The sequence below is a fragment of the Chelonia mydas genome, chromosome 7 (assembly GCF_015237465.2).
Source record: "Chelonia mydas isolate rCheMyd1 chromosome 7, rCheMyd1.pri.v2, whole genome shotgun sequence".
NCBI classification, from domain to species: Eukaryota; Metazoa; Chordata; order Testudines; family Cheloniidae; genus Chelonia; species Chelonia mydas.
The window spans coordinates 94122433-94137800 of NC_057853.1; the positions used below are offsets into that span (position 1 = coordinate 94122433).

The 15368-nt window shown below is 40.8% G+C and overlaps 1 protein-coding gene across 3 annotated transcripts in view; it reads right to left on the reverse strand.

Moving 5' to 3' along the window:
* The window catches only part of KNDC1 (kinase non-catalytic C-lobe domain containing 1), a 124380-nt gene that overhangs the window by 34190 nt on the left and 74822 nt on the right, over window positions 1-15368 (reverse strand). For all 3 annotated transcript variants that reach the window (XM_037905471.2, XM_043551630.1, XM_043551631.1), the window contains exons 14-17: window positions 14402-15279; window positions 14171-14315; window positions 11423-11514; window positions 8406-8800 (exon numbers count right to left, since the gene is read on the reverse strand). In XM_037905471.2, coding sequence (XP_037761399.1) covers window positions 8406-8800; window positions 11423-11514; window positions 14171-14315; window positions 14402-15279 — 1510 coding nt within the window. The remainder of the gene's footprint in view (window positions 1-8405; window positions 8801-11422; window positions 11515-14170; window positions 14316-14401; window positions 15280-15368) is intronic.

Genomic DNA, 15368 nt, shown 5'->3' on the forward strand with positions numbered 1-15368 from the left:
ACACTTGCACGTTATACCACAATAAAGCCTCCCAGAGAGCTCTACCTTACTCTCCGTCCACACTGGCAAGGCATGTAGAGTGCTTTAACTCCCTGGCTGGAGCGCTCCTGGTACTCCACCTCCCCGAGAGGATTAACAGCTGTTGCGCATTGGCTGACGCTCCAGCGTAAACGGGGAATAACGTTATTAAACACTGATTGACCTCCGGAAACTGCCCATAATCCTTTTAACTGAAGCGTCCTCTCTTGTTTTGTTGTGAATTCCGGACGTGGAAGTGCCGTTTCAAAGCTCCGTTTCAGGGGCTGCTTATCAAAAAGACAAACACAGCTACTGTTTGCTTTGAATGAGTGAGAGGCAGGCAGGGGGGCTCCGTTTGGAGCACCGGACAGCTAATGTTTGCTTGAAGAGAGAGGAGGTGCGGGAGGGGGGTTGGGGTCCGTTTTGGTGAGCGGCTGCTTATCTCATCTATGAGGAAAAAAAGAAACAGCTGCCGTTTGCTTTCAGTGAGTGAGAGAGGCCTCTCACGGGGGGGGGGGGGGTCTGTACTTACAAGACAGCTCGCTGACACACTCTCAGCCCCCCAAAAACCCATTCTCTCTTCCCCCACGCTCCCTGTCACACTCCACCCACCCCCCCATTTGAAAAGCACGTTGCAGCCACTTGAATGCTGGGATAGCTGCCCATAATGTGCCACTCCCAATGCAGCTGCGGCCATGACAGTGCGCTATCAGCTGTCAGTGTTGACAGACTGCAACGCTTTCCCTACACAGCTGTACGAAGGCGGGTTTAACTCCAGCGCTGTACATCTGTAAGTCTAGCCAAGGCCTAGGAATCTTTAGGCAGAGCCCTCACCACCCGTTACAAACACCTGTCCCTACTCTCCCTCCCTCCAGCATTTGGCATCCCTACCCCACTTAGCGAGTGAGGTTCAGTTGAGGGTGACCCCCTTAATCAGTTCTGCAGCCTTTTACTTGTACAATAAGAATAACAACATTCCATTACTCCTGCTTTCAAATACTAGAGTGGTTGGTAAACTAATACCAGCCAAATTGATCATTCCGGCAGAGCAGGTCCCTCTGCTGTGCACCAAGGCACGGTAGGTTGGTTTATGCAAATATAGTCTGCGCTTGAAGTCTTTTCCCACAGCTCATCACTAGATATCAGGGGAGAGCTCATTCAGACCCTGTTTGTACCTCTAACCACCTCTTTTACTCTGTTTAGTCACAGTGGCATTTTTTTGGTCCTCTTACTGATTTCTTTTTAAATTTGGGATACAGATTTAGTTTGAGCAAATATTATGGTGTTTTTAAGACAGTTTCCATGCAGCTCGCAGACATTTCACTCATGACATTATTCCTTTTAGTTTCCCTTTAACAAGTGTCTTCACTTTTGTCTAGTTCTCCTTTTCAAGTTAAATGCTACTGTGGTGGGTTTCTTTGATATTTCCCCCTCACCAGGATGTTAAATTTAATTACTTTAGGTTTGCTGTTACTGAGTGGTTCAGCCATACTCACACCTCTTGGACCAGATCCTGTGCTCCATTTAGGAGTAAATCAAGAATTGCCTCTCCCCTTGTGGGTTCCAGGACTAGCTGTTCCAAGAGGCAGTAATTAATAGTGTCTAGAAATTTCCTCTCTGAATCCCATCCTGAGGGGACACCTACCCAGTCAATAGGGGGACAGCTGAAATTCCCCATCATCACTGGGTTTTCTATTTCTGTTGCCTCTCTTATCTCCTTGAGACTTTCACAGTCACCATCCTGGTCAACTACTCAGTAGTATACTCCTACTGCTATACTCTTATTATTCAAGCATCAAATTTCTATCCATGGAGAGTCTATGGTACAGTTTGATTCATTTAAGATTTTTACTATATTTCACTCTAGGTTTTCTTTCACATATAGTGCCACTCCCCGACCAGCACGACCTACTCTGTCATTCCCATATATTTTGTATCCTGGTATTACAGTGTCCCATTATCAATCATCCACCAAGTTTGTGTGATGCCTATTATATCAATATCCTCATTTAATACTAGACACATGAGTTCACTCATCTTAGTATTTAGATTTCTAGAGAGACAAGGTGGGCAAGGTAATATCTTTTATTGGATCAACTTCTGTTGATGAAAAAGACAAGCTTTCAAAGTACACAGAGCTCTTCTTCAGGTCTAGGAAAGGGATTCAAAAAGTGTTGCAGCACAATACAAGGTGGAACAGATTATTTAGCATAAATAGTTAACTCATGGTAACACAATGGTTCTCAAAATTGTGAGGCGCACTCCTCTCGGGGGCACATAGGAATGTTCGGGGCATGCAGCGGGGCTGAGGCAAGTCCCCACAGGGGATGGGAAGGGAACACCACACTTCCAGCATTTTAGCTCATCACTAGTAACTTACACCCATTTTCCACACATGCTTAATGCTAAATTGCACTACATTTCCCCCACTTACACCTTTTGCCTAAACAAAACACGTGCCCAACATGTGTAATTTACACCAATGTTTAAATCAAAGGATCTGGCCCTAAAGTTTTCAGATGATACAAATAGTTTTTTGCTGTGCTGAAATAAAATGATACTATAGATCATAGGCGCCGAGTCCGTGGGTGCTCCGGGGCTGGAGCACCCGGGGGGAAAAATTGGTGAGTGCTCTGCACCCACCAGCAGCCAAGCTCCCCCCCGCACTCACCTCCACCTCCTCCCCTGAGCACGCTGCATCCCTGATACTCCTCCTAGTCCTTGCTGTGGCAAAATGGCTGTTTCACGGTGTAACAAGCTGTGGGAGGGAGGGGGGAGGAGCAGGAACGCGGTGTCCTCAGGGGAGGAGGCGGGGAAGAGGAGGGGCTGGGGCAGGGATTTGGGGAAGGAGTCCAATGGGGCAGGGAAGGGGCGGAGTTGGGGTGGGGACTTTGGGGAAGAGGTTGAAATGGGGGAGGGGCAGGGGTGGAGTCGGTGCACAGCCGGGCGGTGTTGAGCACCTACCAGCGCCAGGAGAAATTGGTGCCTATGCTATAGATAGAATTAAAATGAAGAATTTAACCCCAATCCTGCTCCTAACAGGGCAGACTGTTAAAAAACAGGGCACAAACCTCTGGATTTTAAATTAACAGCAAAATCCACACTGACCACAACAGGGAAAGACTGGCTGCCTTGTCAGTAGCTGGTACTGAAATTAAAATTGTGCTACGTTATTACACAATTGCTTTTGTTATATTATCTGTCTCCTGTCTGTTAATAAAAGGTAAAGGATGGGAGATGTAAGTGGTGGATAGCTTTACAGATTTGCTATTGACTGATTCAGAGCTAAATATCACACTCTCCAGAATACAAATATAACTCACAAAAAATGTAAAAAGAAACAGAGGAAGTCTAATTTAATATTTTACATACATAAAACTAAAACTCTGTAGCATTTTCAGAAACTTTATCTACAAGGACTCTAATGGTTAATTTTCTGACATTGATGTTTCTCAGGGAGTACATGGAAAGTCAGCATTTTAGGAAAGAGCCCTCTCTATACTGTAGCAAATTTTAAAGATTTAAATTAATAATTTTCTATTTAGAGCCAACTTTTTAGGTCCTTATTTTGCAACCTTTGAAAGATGCCAGGCTTTACAGAAAGTCAATGCAACAGCAACAATCAATCATTCTGCTGGCACACTACAGCATGGCATTAAGGGAAAAAAGGCACTAGACTGAAAGCTGCTTGAGGCTTTAATCCAATATCCTGTTGTGTATTAATAACAAAACTTTTAAAAAATAGAAAAAGTTGCAAGACATCAAAGATTCAAATGGAGTCTTTTTAATAATTAATCTAAGATTCTGTGCCTTTAAAAACATATTAGAGATCTTCTGTACATATGTATTATCTGACAGGATATATTGTCTTAAAATATATATGCATTACATAGAAAATGGATTTTTCTTTTGCAGTGCATTCAAAGGGTATTTATACTGTACAAGAAGTTAATAGAACATACACTAGAACTGAATTTGACCCTGTGTCTATCACAACACATCACATTACATTATTCCTTATTTGGAAAAGTCCACATTGAGTTTAATTTTTAAAAAATTATTTACAAATTGACTAGATATTATACAGGACTTTCATTATAATATACTGAGTGTTTCTATTATCTGTAATTCATTATCTTACCCCTGCTTATACATTTAGATCTAGTGTACACTACAAAGTTAGTGTAGAAAAGCCATGTAGTTTGCAGATTTTTAAAAAGGTGTGAAAATTATGGGATAGGGATGGCACTATGGGATAGAGAAAGTTGCTTGATGGGAACTTGACACTGAGCTCCCAGAGTTCCCTGCACAGCTCATTTCTACCCTGTAAACATTGCAAAATTCATTGCGACAGAGGGTGGCGCCTGGCACGCTGGGATACCTACCCATGGGACACTGCACTCTGGACTGGCACATGCACACTTGGTAATTACACAAAGCACCGACGCAAGCCACCAAGCATGCATGTGCACAATATACAAACTTTACGCCAATGTAACTTCTATCAAGCAAAGTTGGTAGTGTAAATGTGGCCCAGACACACAATAGTTCCCAATTCCTATCTAATTTGCACCAGCTGGACATCCACATAACTCCACTGAGTCAACAAAGCAAGATCGGAATCCAGCTCACTTCTGTCCATATACTTTTGAAGCTACTTGTAATTAATATAAGTATTAATATAATGCACAGATCCTCATGTTTATTCCTGATGCATTTGCTCAACTTTCAACTGTACCTACACTCAGTACATTATGTTTGTTATACTTTTCACAATATACATGGAGTATAACAGAGTTAAAGTAAGAATGTCTTAGACACCAAAAAACCCCAAGGATTCCTTGCGGCACCGTACAGACTAACAAATTTATTCGGGCATAAGCTTTCGTGGGCTAGAATCCACTTCATCAGATGTATGAAGTAAAAAATACAGGAGCAGGTATAAATACATGAAAGGATGTGGATTGCCTTACCAAGTGTTAGGTCAGTCTAACGAGATAAATCAATTAACAGCAGGATACCAAGGGAGGAGAAATAACTTTTGAAGTGGTAAGAGAGTGGCCCGTTACAGACAGTTGACAAGAAGGTGTGAGTAACAGTAGGGAGAAATTAGATTGGGGAAATTAAGTGTAAATTTTGTAATGACCCAACCACTCCCAGTCTTTATTGAGGCCTAATCTGATGGTATCTAGTTTGCAAATTAATTCCAGTTCTGCAGCTTCACATTGGAGTCTGGTTTTGAAGTTTTTTGTTGAAGAATTGCCACTTTGAGGTCTGTTATTGAGTGACCAGAGAGATTGAAGTGTTCTCCTACTGGTTTTTGAATGTTATGATTCCTGATGTCAGATTTGTGTCCATTTATTCTTTTGCTTAGAGACTGTCTGGTTTGGCCAATGTACGTGGCAGAAGGGCACTGCTGGCACATGAGGACACCAAAGTATCACTCTCTGTAAGGATTCCTCACAAAATTAACTTCTTCCTCCCATATTCTTTTCTAACTCACCATAAATGTTACCACATAGATTATAAAGAAAATGCAAGTTAGAAGGTGTTTGGGTAAATCTACCAGTTATGCAGATAGTGCAATCAGCAGCAACACTAATATGCACTAATTTTCCAAGTAAAATTAAAAGGGACACACTCAAAATTACTTTAAACCTTGCTTCATTTATATTGTACTCCAGCAAGTTATATGGGAAAAAAAAATCAGAAGAGCAGAGATCATATCTTTTTGGATCAAACTAAATCACTTAATAAACTATAAAATCCCATGGGGGAAAAAAAAAGAAAAAGCAGATGTTGGGGTACGGTGGGGCGGGGGAAAAAAATCACTTGAGATACTCAAGAAAACTCCTTACAATTTTGCAGTCAGGAAGTAGTCCTTTGAGCAATGGAGATTATGTAATCCTTTTCTTCTTCTTTTTGTACCTGATATACCCAAACAGTATTTAACTGACCATCTAGAATTCTATACCCCTATAGAATTATATGCCCAAATTGCTAGATTGACGTCCTGAAGAAGTCTGTTCTCTTTTTCAACACACAACAATCGTAGGTCAAATTTCTCATGCTGCTTCACCAATGTACCCGCACCTTGACATGAAGGGAAAGGAGGACAATTGAACCTCCACACTCATCCAATCCTTAACCTCCCTCCCGAGACTGCAAACAAAGGCGTTAATTGCAATGAACTAAAATGAGGTTATTATTTTTGTTTCACATACACCAAACCATCAATGAGAGTGGACCAAGTGGTATTTCAATTAATTACTTGGAAGCAAATGGGTCTATAGCTGTTATTTCTGATTACTTAGTTGCACTTCATTATATTTATTTAGAAATATATTGACAAATCCAATAGATTGTTCACAGTGGCCAGGAACAAAGATAAATCAGACAGCAGGATTAATAGCACTTTCTAGACAGGAAGACCCATTTTAAGACCACAGAGTATGTCTTCACTGACGAGTTTACTAGAATTGTCTATATTCGAATTACTCCTCTTAAGCGAGAGTGGCCACACAGCAAAAAAACACTCAAGCTGCTCTATCCACAATGGTACCTCAATCATCCTCTGTGTTGCTAAGACTTCTGGGGGCATATCCCATGGTTTTGTGCTGCAGTAAGCGGAGTTTCTCTGTGAATTCTTTCCCAGTGAATTGTGTGTGGGAGAACTAGTCTGGTCCTTTTGGGGCACATGAAGGCATTGTGGGAAAGCAATGAAGGAGCAGCAGGATTCAAACTGAGCTAGCTTGCAGCCACACTACAGAATGGTTGTGTCAGCAGCTGATGAGTTACACTGACTCAAACTTTAGCCTATACCTCGGAGGGGCCAGCCAACTCGAGTTAAAAGCACCATGAAACTTGAATTAAGATCTTTTGGTATGGAAGGAACTTGGGTTAAGGCCAAAAACTCAAGTTAAAACTTGAGTTAACTTTACAGTGAAGACAAGCCCTGAATCTCTTGGTGTCAGGGATGCTACTCCTAAAACTAGGTTGCAAGCCATCTAGGGAAGTCTGTGCTAACAGAAAGACCATGTAACCCATTCCATATTAAAGGTATCCCTGCTTTGAGGGTCAGAACTTTCAGTGTGGCATCTAATTTACGTCCCTCCTCTCCTGTACAACTCCCTTTCAACTACCAAGCTATTTTGTATAATAATTCAGCATTTTGGATTATGAGATAAGAATCAACAAGTGGCAAAGACTTCAATGGGCCAATGCAATTTCATTATGTTCATAACCTCATATGGCAAGGGTGGAGAGCCACACTATATTACAACTTATACCTGAGACCTATAAACCTTTACAATTTCTTTTTCCTTGTCTCAAAGAGAACAGTAGATTCTTGTATAACCAGATGGAGATGCAGGGGTTACCAGTGATTGGATATTAATGACTCAAGACACTTAGGCCCAATTCAGACCTGCTGTAAGCAGGTGAAATTCCCTAGGAAGTCTCAAGGCCAACCCCTACCCCCCGCAAAAAACAGTGACAAACATGTTATGTAAATGGGTAAGAAATGACAAAGTATAAAGGAGCGTTGCTTGTACTTGCTTGGCAGCACCACCCACTCCCCAGCCATCCCACCAGCCACCTAACCGCCAGCAGTAGTCCCACCATCACCACCAATCTCACCCACCCACACCCAAGCAGCCAATCCCAGGCACAGGTAACTACCCCCCAGCAACTCCAGGCACCTCAGCACCCACCCAGCTTTCCCCATCAGCCATTCATCAAGCTAGCCCTAGACAGACATCAAGCTATTCCCCGCCAGCCACTGTTGCCAAAGGTTTCTACCACTCCATGTCCTACCCCTACCACTGCTTTGGGCAGGATGTGCCAATTACATGCTGAAGTTTGTTATATGCAAATTTATAAACATGCAAGTAATTAATAATCTGCATATCATAGGTTCAAACAAGTGTATTTTAAATATATTAGCCATATCAGATTTCATCAACACAAAATTATTCAGCTTTTCCTTAAGAAATTTTTAAAAGTTGGAACAAAGAGACCACTCATGTTAATGGTGAGGAAGAGAGAAGAATAAAGTGATTTGTCTACCTTTCTTTTACTTGGCATATAGTTATATCAAGCCACATTTGTCAGTTTATATAAGATTTTATTTTGAAACCAAAATATACCATTTCTCCAGAAAAGTAATGAACTACCACATCTGATTATCAATTTAATTTAATCTTATGCTGTAAAATGCTTTAATATTATGTTGTATGCACCAAGCTTACTTGGATAAAGGATTGTATGTTAATTTAACATTTTGAGGGAAAAGAGGACATCACTTCCTGGTTTTTATTGTTAAATATCCTACTTTTATCAATAAGCATTACAATACATCTTGAATTTTCATAAATCAAAGTACTTACCACTCTTTTTGAATCTATATTTTGTGATTGATTTACTTCCTGCTTTCCAAGTTTTTTCACATAATTGTAAACTTCTGAACTAAAGCATTCACCCCCGTTGAATGCACTGCTCCAACCAGGACTACAACTTTGAAAGTCAGATGAGCTGGGGGAGACAGGGTAATTATTTTCAGAAGTCTCCTCTTCTTGTTCTCTATTCTCTTCTACAAAGTCAGGACCGAGACAATCATTACTTTGTAAACAACTTCCACCCTTTTCTGTTCTTAATATAACCTTCTGCAGCCTCAATTCTTTTTCAAAATTATCTAGTGGAAGCTCATTCAAGTCCATTTCAGCCAATGATATATCTGTAGTGGGCAATGCCTTAGTGTCAGAGGCCACCTGGCTCTCTTTCCCTTTTAAAGAGAACAAAGAAACAAACAGTCATACATAGAAGCATATCTAAATTTCTGTTTATTTTTTTAGATTTAAATGCTAGGCATATGAAAAGCAGTTGTCAAGCCACCTATGCCCTGTAACTGTGGCACTGTCAGTTGTCATGGCAACCACCGCTAGATATCAGAGTAATCCAAGGATACTAGCACTTTGCTGGCAAATAGAGTGACAAAAAACAGGTGACCCATAAGTTTAAAGGGCATAAGACTAATATTATGTAACTACACTTTCAAATGCCCAAGGTCAAAAATATTGTCAAAGTGTGGAACTATTAAACCTCTCTTCAACAGTTTCTGTAAAATGCAATAAAGATGCAGGCTGAACATGTACAGCAGCTCTAAAATATATAGGTTGGGACAGAGGCTGCACACAAAAATAAATGTGGGTCATAAACATATGCACTCACTAGTAAATAAGTGCTTAGCTTTTATAATCTATAAGTCTCAAAGCTCTTTACAAAGAACACAGAGGCCATACATAGCAGGCCAGGTCCTCACTAGAGCCAAACTGCACACAGAGCAAGTTAACAAAGGGGACTTTGGGGTACCAAACTTACTTTGGCACTCAGCATGTCTTACTGATATTGGACACAGGACCAATCTCCTAAACTGTGTTGGACCTTTTCTATCTTACAACAGCTGTTAACAGCCCCAAGAGACTGAAATGACAGTCAATGACTGGTCACACTCCTCTTCCCTATTACAGGGCAGCATAGAAGAGACGTGGGATAAGAGCCGTTATGTCAGCACTATGCCCACCAGAGGGTCTCCTGGGCCCACATATGCCCGAATAATTCTCCAGGGTCCAGGTGTGCCAGTTTTAGAGCCAAATGGCACGTATGAAAACCTGGCCCAGCGCACATATTCATTCTGAGCAGTATGAAGGGTTAACATATTTATGACACCATGCAAGTGTGAACTTTGTCATTAAAGACGACTGAAAGCAGAGTTTAAAACACTATGTTAATCATACCCAACCAACCTTTGGCCACACAGGAAAATCACTCCAGTTTGCAAATGGATTAGTTTGTGGGTGCTTTGCAATCACAGTGTGAAGTTGCACACCATGTTTGGAAGAACAGACATTTAGGAGTACTGAAGCCTCGGAGGTTTCCCAACTTGAGACCATGAAGAATGGAGTTTGTGGGAGTGAGGCTGTGGCTTCTGCAGCAGGCCAACTTTCTCTCAAAAAGTCAATTCAGCACATGGATTCACTGAAGACAGTCACCTGACCTGCAGAAATGGATGTCGGACTCCAGAAAATAGTTTCATAACCACCTGAGTTGAGGACACCTCCCTTAGCTAACACTAGTAATAGGCCCATAGGCTCTGGTGCACCCAGGCCACAGCTTGACCATACTTTGGCTGGGCCAATCCTGAGTGGCGTTACAACCCCATATACCAGGTCACAACACCACTGACTCAAATTTAGCACACCTGCTCCTCTGTCATGATGGAGGGGGAAGGGTGTCACAGTGCCACTCAGACCTGCCACTGTGGTCCTGGGTGCCAAGTCACAATGCCACTAACTCAAATCTGGAGCCACTGGGTATAGGGACTCATGGGATTGGGGACTGTGGTCAGGCTGCTGATGGGGACACCTGAGAAGGGGAAGAGGAGGGTCAGGTGTGGGGCAAATCTATGCCCCCACACATACTTTAAATGGTGCTCCACAGCCCAAGGAGGCAGACTCTGTGAGTCACCCCACAAAAGAAGGCACGTGATACACACACACACATAGTGTATGTAATCATCAACATCTGTAGCTCCTCTCTAATTTACACATTTGCTTTCTAATTGGTATTTTCATGAATGTGGTCTTTTACCAAAAGTGTAAAAAATGGTCATTTTAAGTCTGATGTATTACGTAGCACTGGTGATAAATTATGCATAAAAAAACCTACATTGCCTTGTAAAAAGGTTGGGTTTTTTTGTGTGTGTGTTTTTAAACTGAAAGGTTCTTTGCTAGGCCACTTATTTTACTATTCAGTACAACACGTTTAAATTCTGATAAGCCATGCTGAGCAGACAAGGCAATAACAGGATCAGAGACTTCAGAGAAGAATCAGCATTAGTTCACCTCTCAGTTAACCCTCAATTGCTGCAGTAGTCTGTAAGGAATTACAAGCATTTACTAAGGCTCTCAGCTCTCCTTGGAACTAAACTTGACACACTGAGTTGAACTGATTCAGTGAAACTGTTCTAACTCATAGTAACAGATTCCCTCCCCCATCAAAGCACACCACCAGAACACCTATTAAAAGAACAAGCATATAAGCACATACAGTAATTGGGACTCTGAGAGTTTTTCAGCATTCATAACATGCTTCAGTAAGTAATTAAATTAAATTTGGTAACCCGCTAAATGACATTTGCTGTGATGTAGGCTAGATATTGTAGACAAGAGCCCTGCAGGGTGTCACCATATAGTAACACGTTTTCAGATACTTTGTAGTTTGCTTTGTCTCAAGTTCAGAGGCAAGTGCTGTCCTACAGGCACTCTATAAAGATCCGTCCCTACAGGCTGTAGTCCTTGGTGGGGTCCCAACTCACACGAACGTCTAACACAAGTTATTCTCTCACCCTTTGTCTGTTTGTTGCTGACCAAAAAACTGTCAGGTGTCTTCAAACTGTGGAACATGCTGCCACGTTGTGAACCATCTGTTTCAGTTACGCTGAAAATAAAATGGGACAGGGAGCAATTAACATTTCATATTCTTAAATACTGATATCAGGAAAAGCTTAAATATAAAAATGAGATCTTACAGATCAAACCACTGTGTGTGCTAGAACTTTGTCACATGTATCTGCTGCATAATATATATATCTATGTATTTTTTAGGTTTTATTTTATAAAGAAGACCTTAAAAGGCTTTACGAACATTAAAATACACTGGGTAAGGTGCAGTGATTATCTTAGTACCAATTGTGCTGCACAATGGTTAACAGAATCCCAAGAACATCAGATTGTGTTTAAACAAAGTACTACACTAAATGGCAAACTGTCTCAATGCAGTCCTCCACTCAGGATTCAATCAGCATCATAGTGTCATGCTTTGGGCAGCAGTCTCACTCCAAGCCATTCCTATTTAGGATAACCATGATTCTGAGATGAACTAAACATGGTTTTGTTAAACAAACCAAACCAAACAACACATTCTGTCTCCCATCTTCCAGTGTATTTTCTACCTTATACCCTGAAGGTGTGGCTGTTTTTATTAATTTTAACCTCCAACACACACGCGCCTTCAGTTCTTACCACATTTTTCTTCTTCCTTCTATGCGTATTCTCTACCCCCTCTCAGGGTTCTTATCTTTTGCTTACTGTTTTTCCCCCCCCCTCACTGTACCACTACTACTCACTCTCCTTTTCCAAACTGCACCTTTCTGTTTCACCCAACAAGGTTTGAAAGACAGGCTTGGCAGGTCCACTTTTATCTGCTCTCCTGCCTTCCTCTATTCGTCTGCCTTCCTCTATTCGTCTGCCTTCCCACTCTCTTCCCCGCTCCAGTTTGTCTTCTACAGCAACTTAATACATTGGTGGGATCATCTGCATGCCTTTCAGCAATTCAGCTAGAAAAGAATTTCAGTTTTGCTTCCTGTTGAACTGCTAAGTCATGGCCAATGAATGGTTGGACCAACTGCCTAGCAGTTATAGGAGGCACAGAAATGAGATCATCTGTGGAATATATTGAAAACTAGGATATCAGAATGGTTATATGAAATAGGAAAAACTCCAGTAAGCGAGGACATGTCATCACCCTATCCACAAGGGAGGATCTTACCATAAATTTCAATTATGAAATCTGATAAAATGTATTGGAAAAGGTAATATCACTCACAGGAGTGCCTAAACCATTAATTTGGAATTGCCATGCTCTGCAGCTGAAGGTTTTTTATTGGCAATGCAGTATCTTAGGAAGAGGTTGTAGGCAGTTCTTCACTGGGGTCCAAAATTTGAGCTTATCTTTTTCTATTGGGTGAAGGGGATGATGCTTGTTCTGTTCTCCTTTCTCTTTCAAAGGCCCTACACATCACATCAACACTTCATGCTGAAGGTGACTGATTCAGATACCTCAAGAATCCACTCACAATGGATGAGTATGCTGCCTCCACAACATTCAAGGCTGGGATTTTCAAAGATACCATGAGAATTTGGAAAGCAATTCCTACTGGTTTTCAATGGTTTCTGGGTGTAATAGCTACGTTAGGTGCCTTTGAAAATCCTAACCCACGTGGACAATCAGACCAGCAGATCTTATAGACCTCAACTCTGGATGCCTTCAAATCCTCTCTCTCTCTCTCTCTCAGCCAAGGACTGTCAGAACTAAAGTCTTTCAAGGATACAAGGTTCTAGAGTCCAACTATAAAGGTATGTAAACTTCCTGATCAAACATCCAGTCCATAGGCATGGAACGCCAAAACCCGACCACGAGGAAAAAACATTATTGATGTGAATGCATTAAATGCTGCCTGCAGTGATCCTCAATAAAGATTTTTTACAAACATGTCTCTTCTACAAGCTGCAACAAACACGAATGGCTTAATTGTGTACAAGACAGATAATATCAGAGATGAAATACGACATAAGGGTATATATCAATATTGTGTTTTCTCAGTTTCCAGTCTCCTGTAAACTACAGAAGGTTGTGCCGAGGAAACTAAACCATGTTGCATTGATTTCTGGTGCCTAAAACAAGAAGGAGAAGCCATGCAATTTTTTCCCCTGTACTTAATGAAAGTTTGAGCTTGCACATTAAAATGCGAACAACTAAACTAAAATGTGCAAGTTGCACTGTGGGAATAATACAATTGAATTTTGACTGTACAGCATCTTTCAAACAGAAGCACTGAGTATTCCACAGGCCATTCAAGTCAATTTATGCAAACAGGGAAAAGTATTTAGGCGACAATGCATTATACAGAAATTCTGCAGCTATGTAACAGCAGAGATGAAGGACAGCTTAAGTTAGAAACATTTCAGCAAAACACTTAAGCACATGCTTAACTTCAAGGATCTGCTTAAGTCTACCACTATGCATCAGAGCATTTACAGAGTCATAAAAATGTAGAGCTGGAAGGGAAGTCAAGAGCTCCCCCTGTTCTGACAGATGGTTGATGTGTCTGATGTGGGGAGAGCCATGAAGAGTCTTCTAAAATGGGAGAAGATTATATAGTGCAAAGGGCAAGAAACAAGAAAAAGTACAAGTGGAGAGAGGATGTATTCTTTCCCACTTTTAGCTACAGACTGTGAGGCAAGCTGATGCACTTTGGACCCAGAAAAAGCATTAAATGAGACCTCAAGCATGAGGAATGGAAGTATACACTTACCCTATTTGTGGAGTCGTTTTCCCACTTACTACCTTGTAAAGATTCTCCAGTAATTTTTCATCCCAATAAAGGTCACAAAACTTTTCAGAGACTGCATCACAGAAAGTGTCAAACTTAAGCTCCTTTAAGGTGAAAATATAGTTACCTTGTTAAAAAAATAAAATATGATTATTTAGGATTGTTTTTTGTATGTAAGAATATATTTATATATTAAGATAAATGTATACATACCCATAGCAAGAACTTCAACTCCATTTTCCAGATAGCCATCAAATGCAAACTCTTCTTGTATAAGATGCACTGCTTTCTGTAATAAAATGTCATTTGTCCCACTCAGCTGGGATAAAATTTCTACACTGAAGGAAGAAGATGCATTTTGATTCACTGATGAATGTGATGTGGGTCCTGGTAAAGATGAACTACTGCCTACTTCAGTATTACATTCTTTGTTTTCTAGATAGCTGGTTTGAATAATTTGATTAGTTGAAGGCAATGACAAATTAAAGATTTTGGCTTTCATTTTATCATGTTTGGTCTGTACCTTAGTGGGCTCATAATTCTGTAGTTGGCAAAGGAAGGAATTATTTTGTAGATTTATATCAGTGTTATAATTTGCTATTGTACTTGAAAGGAGTACAGGCAAATGATTATAGCAATCATAAGCAATTTTTGACTCAAGAGGTTTATTTGGTATTTGCTCTGATACAGCTAGCTGTACTGGTACAAGTGTTAACACTCTTGTCTCTGGGTCCTGTTTGAGAAGGGAGTTATTTATAAGAGGCGGCCTCTGTGGTGTAGAACAAGCTGAGGAGCTTGAAGAAATTGCAGATAAAGTGTTCTTTTCTTGTAAATTGCATAAGGAATCAGATGGTGATGGCAATTCAACTGTGGATGTAACCATATTGCTTGGATTTTGCTCATTTGAAGGTATTTGGGATGAATGGTTTTGTATGTCTAAATCACGCTTGGGTATCTCAGGTGCAGCTACAACTTCTTCAGCAGCATGGTTTTCAATATCATCTACAAATACTGATTTGTTGTTACCATCCATATGGATTTCGTTTTGTACATATCTATCAAGTTGCTCAGGAGTGGATGCGTGTGTCCCTCTGAAAAAAGCAAAGCATTTTGTAAGGATACCTATGTTAGATTTAAGTATGAAGTTTCAATTTTAACTTACACTGTATTAGGACATACA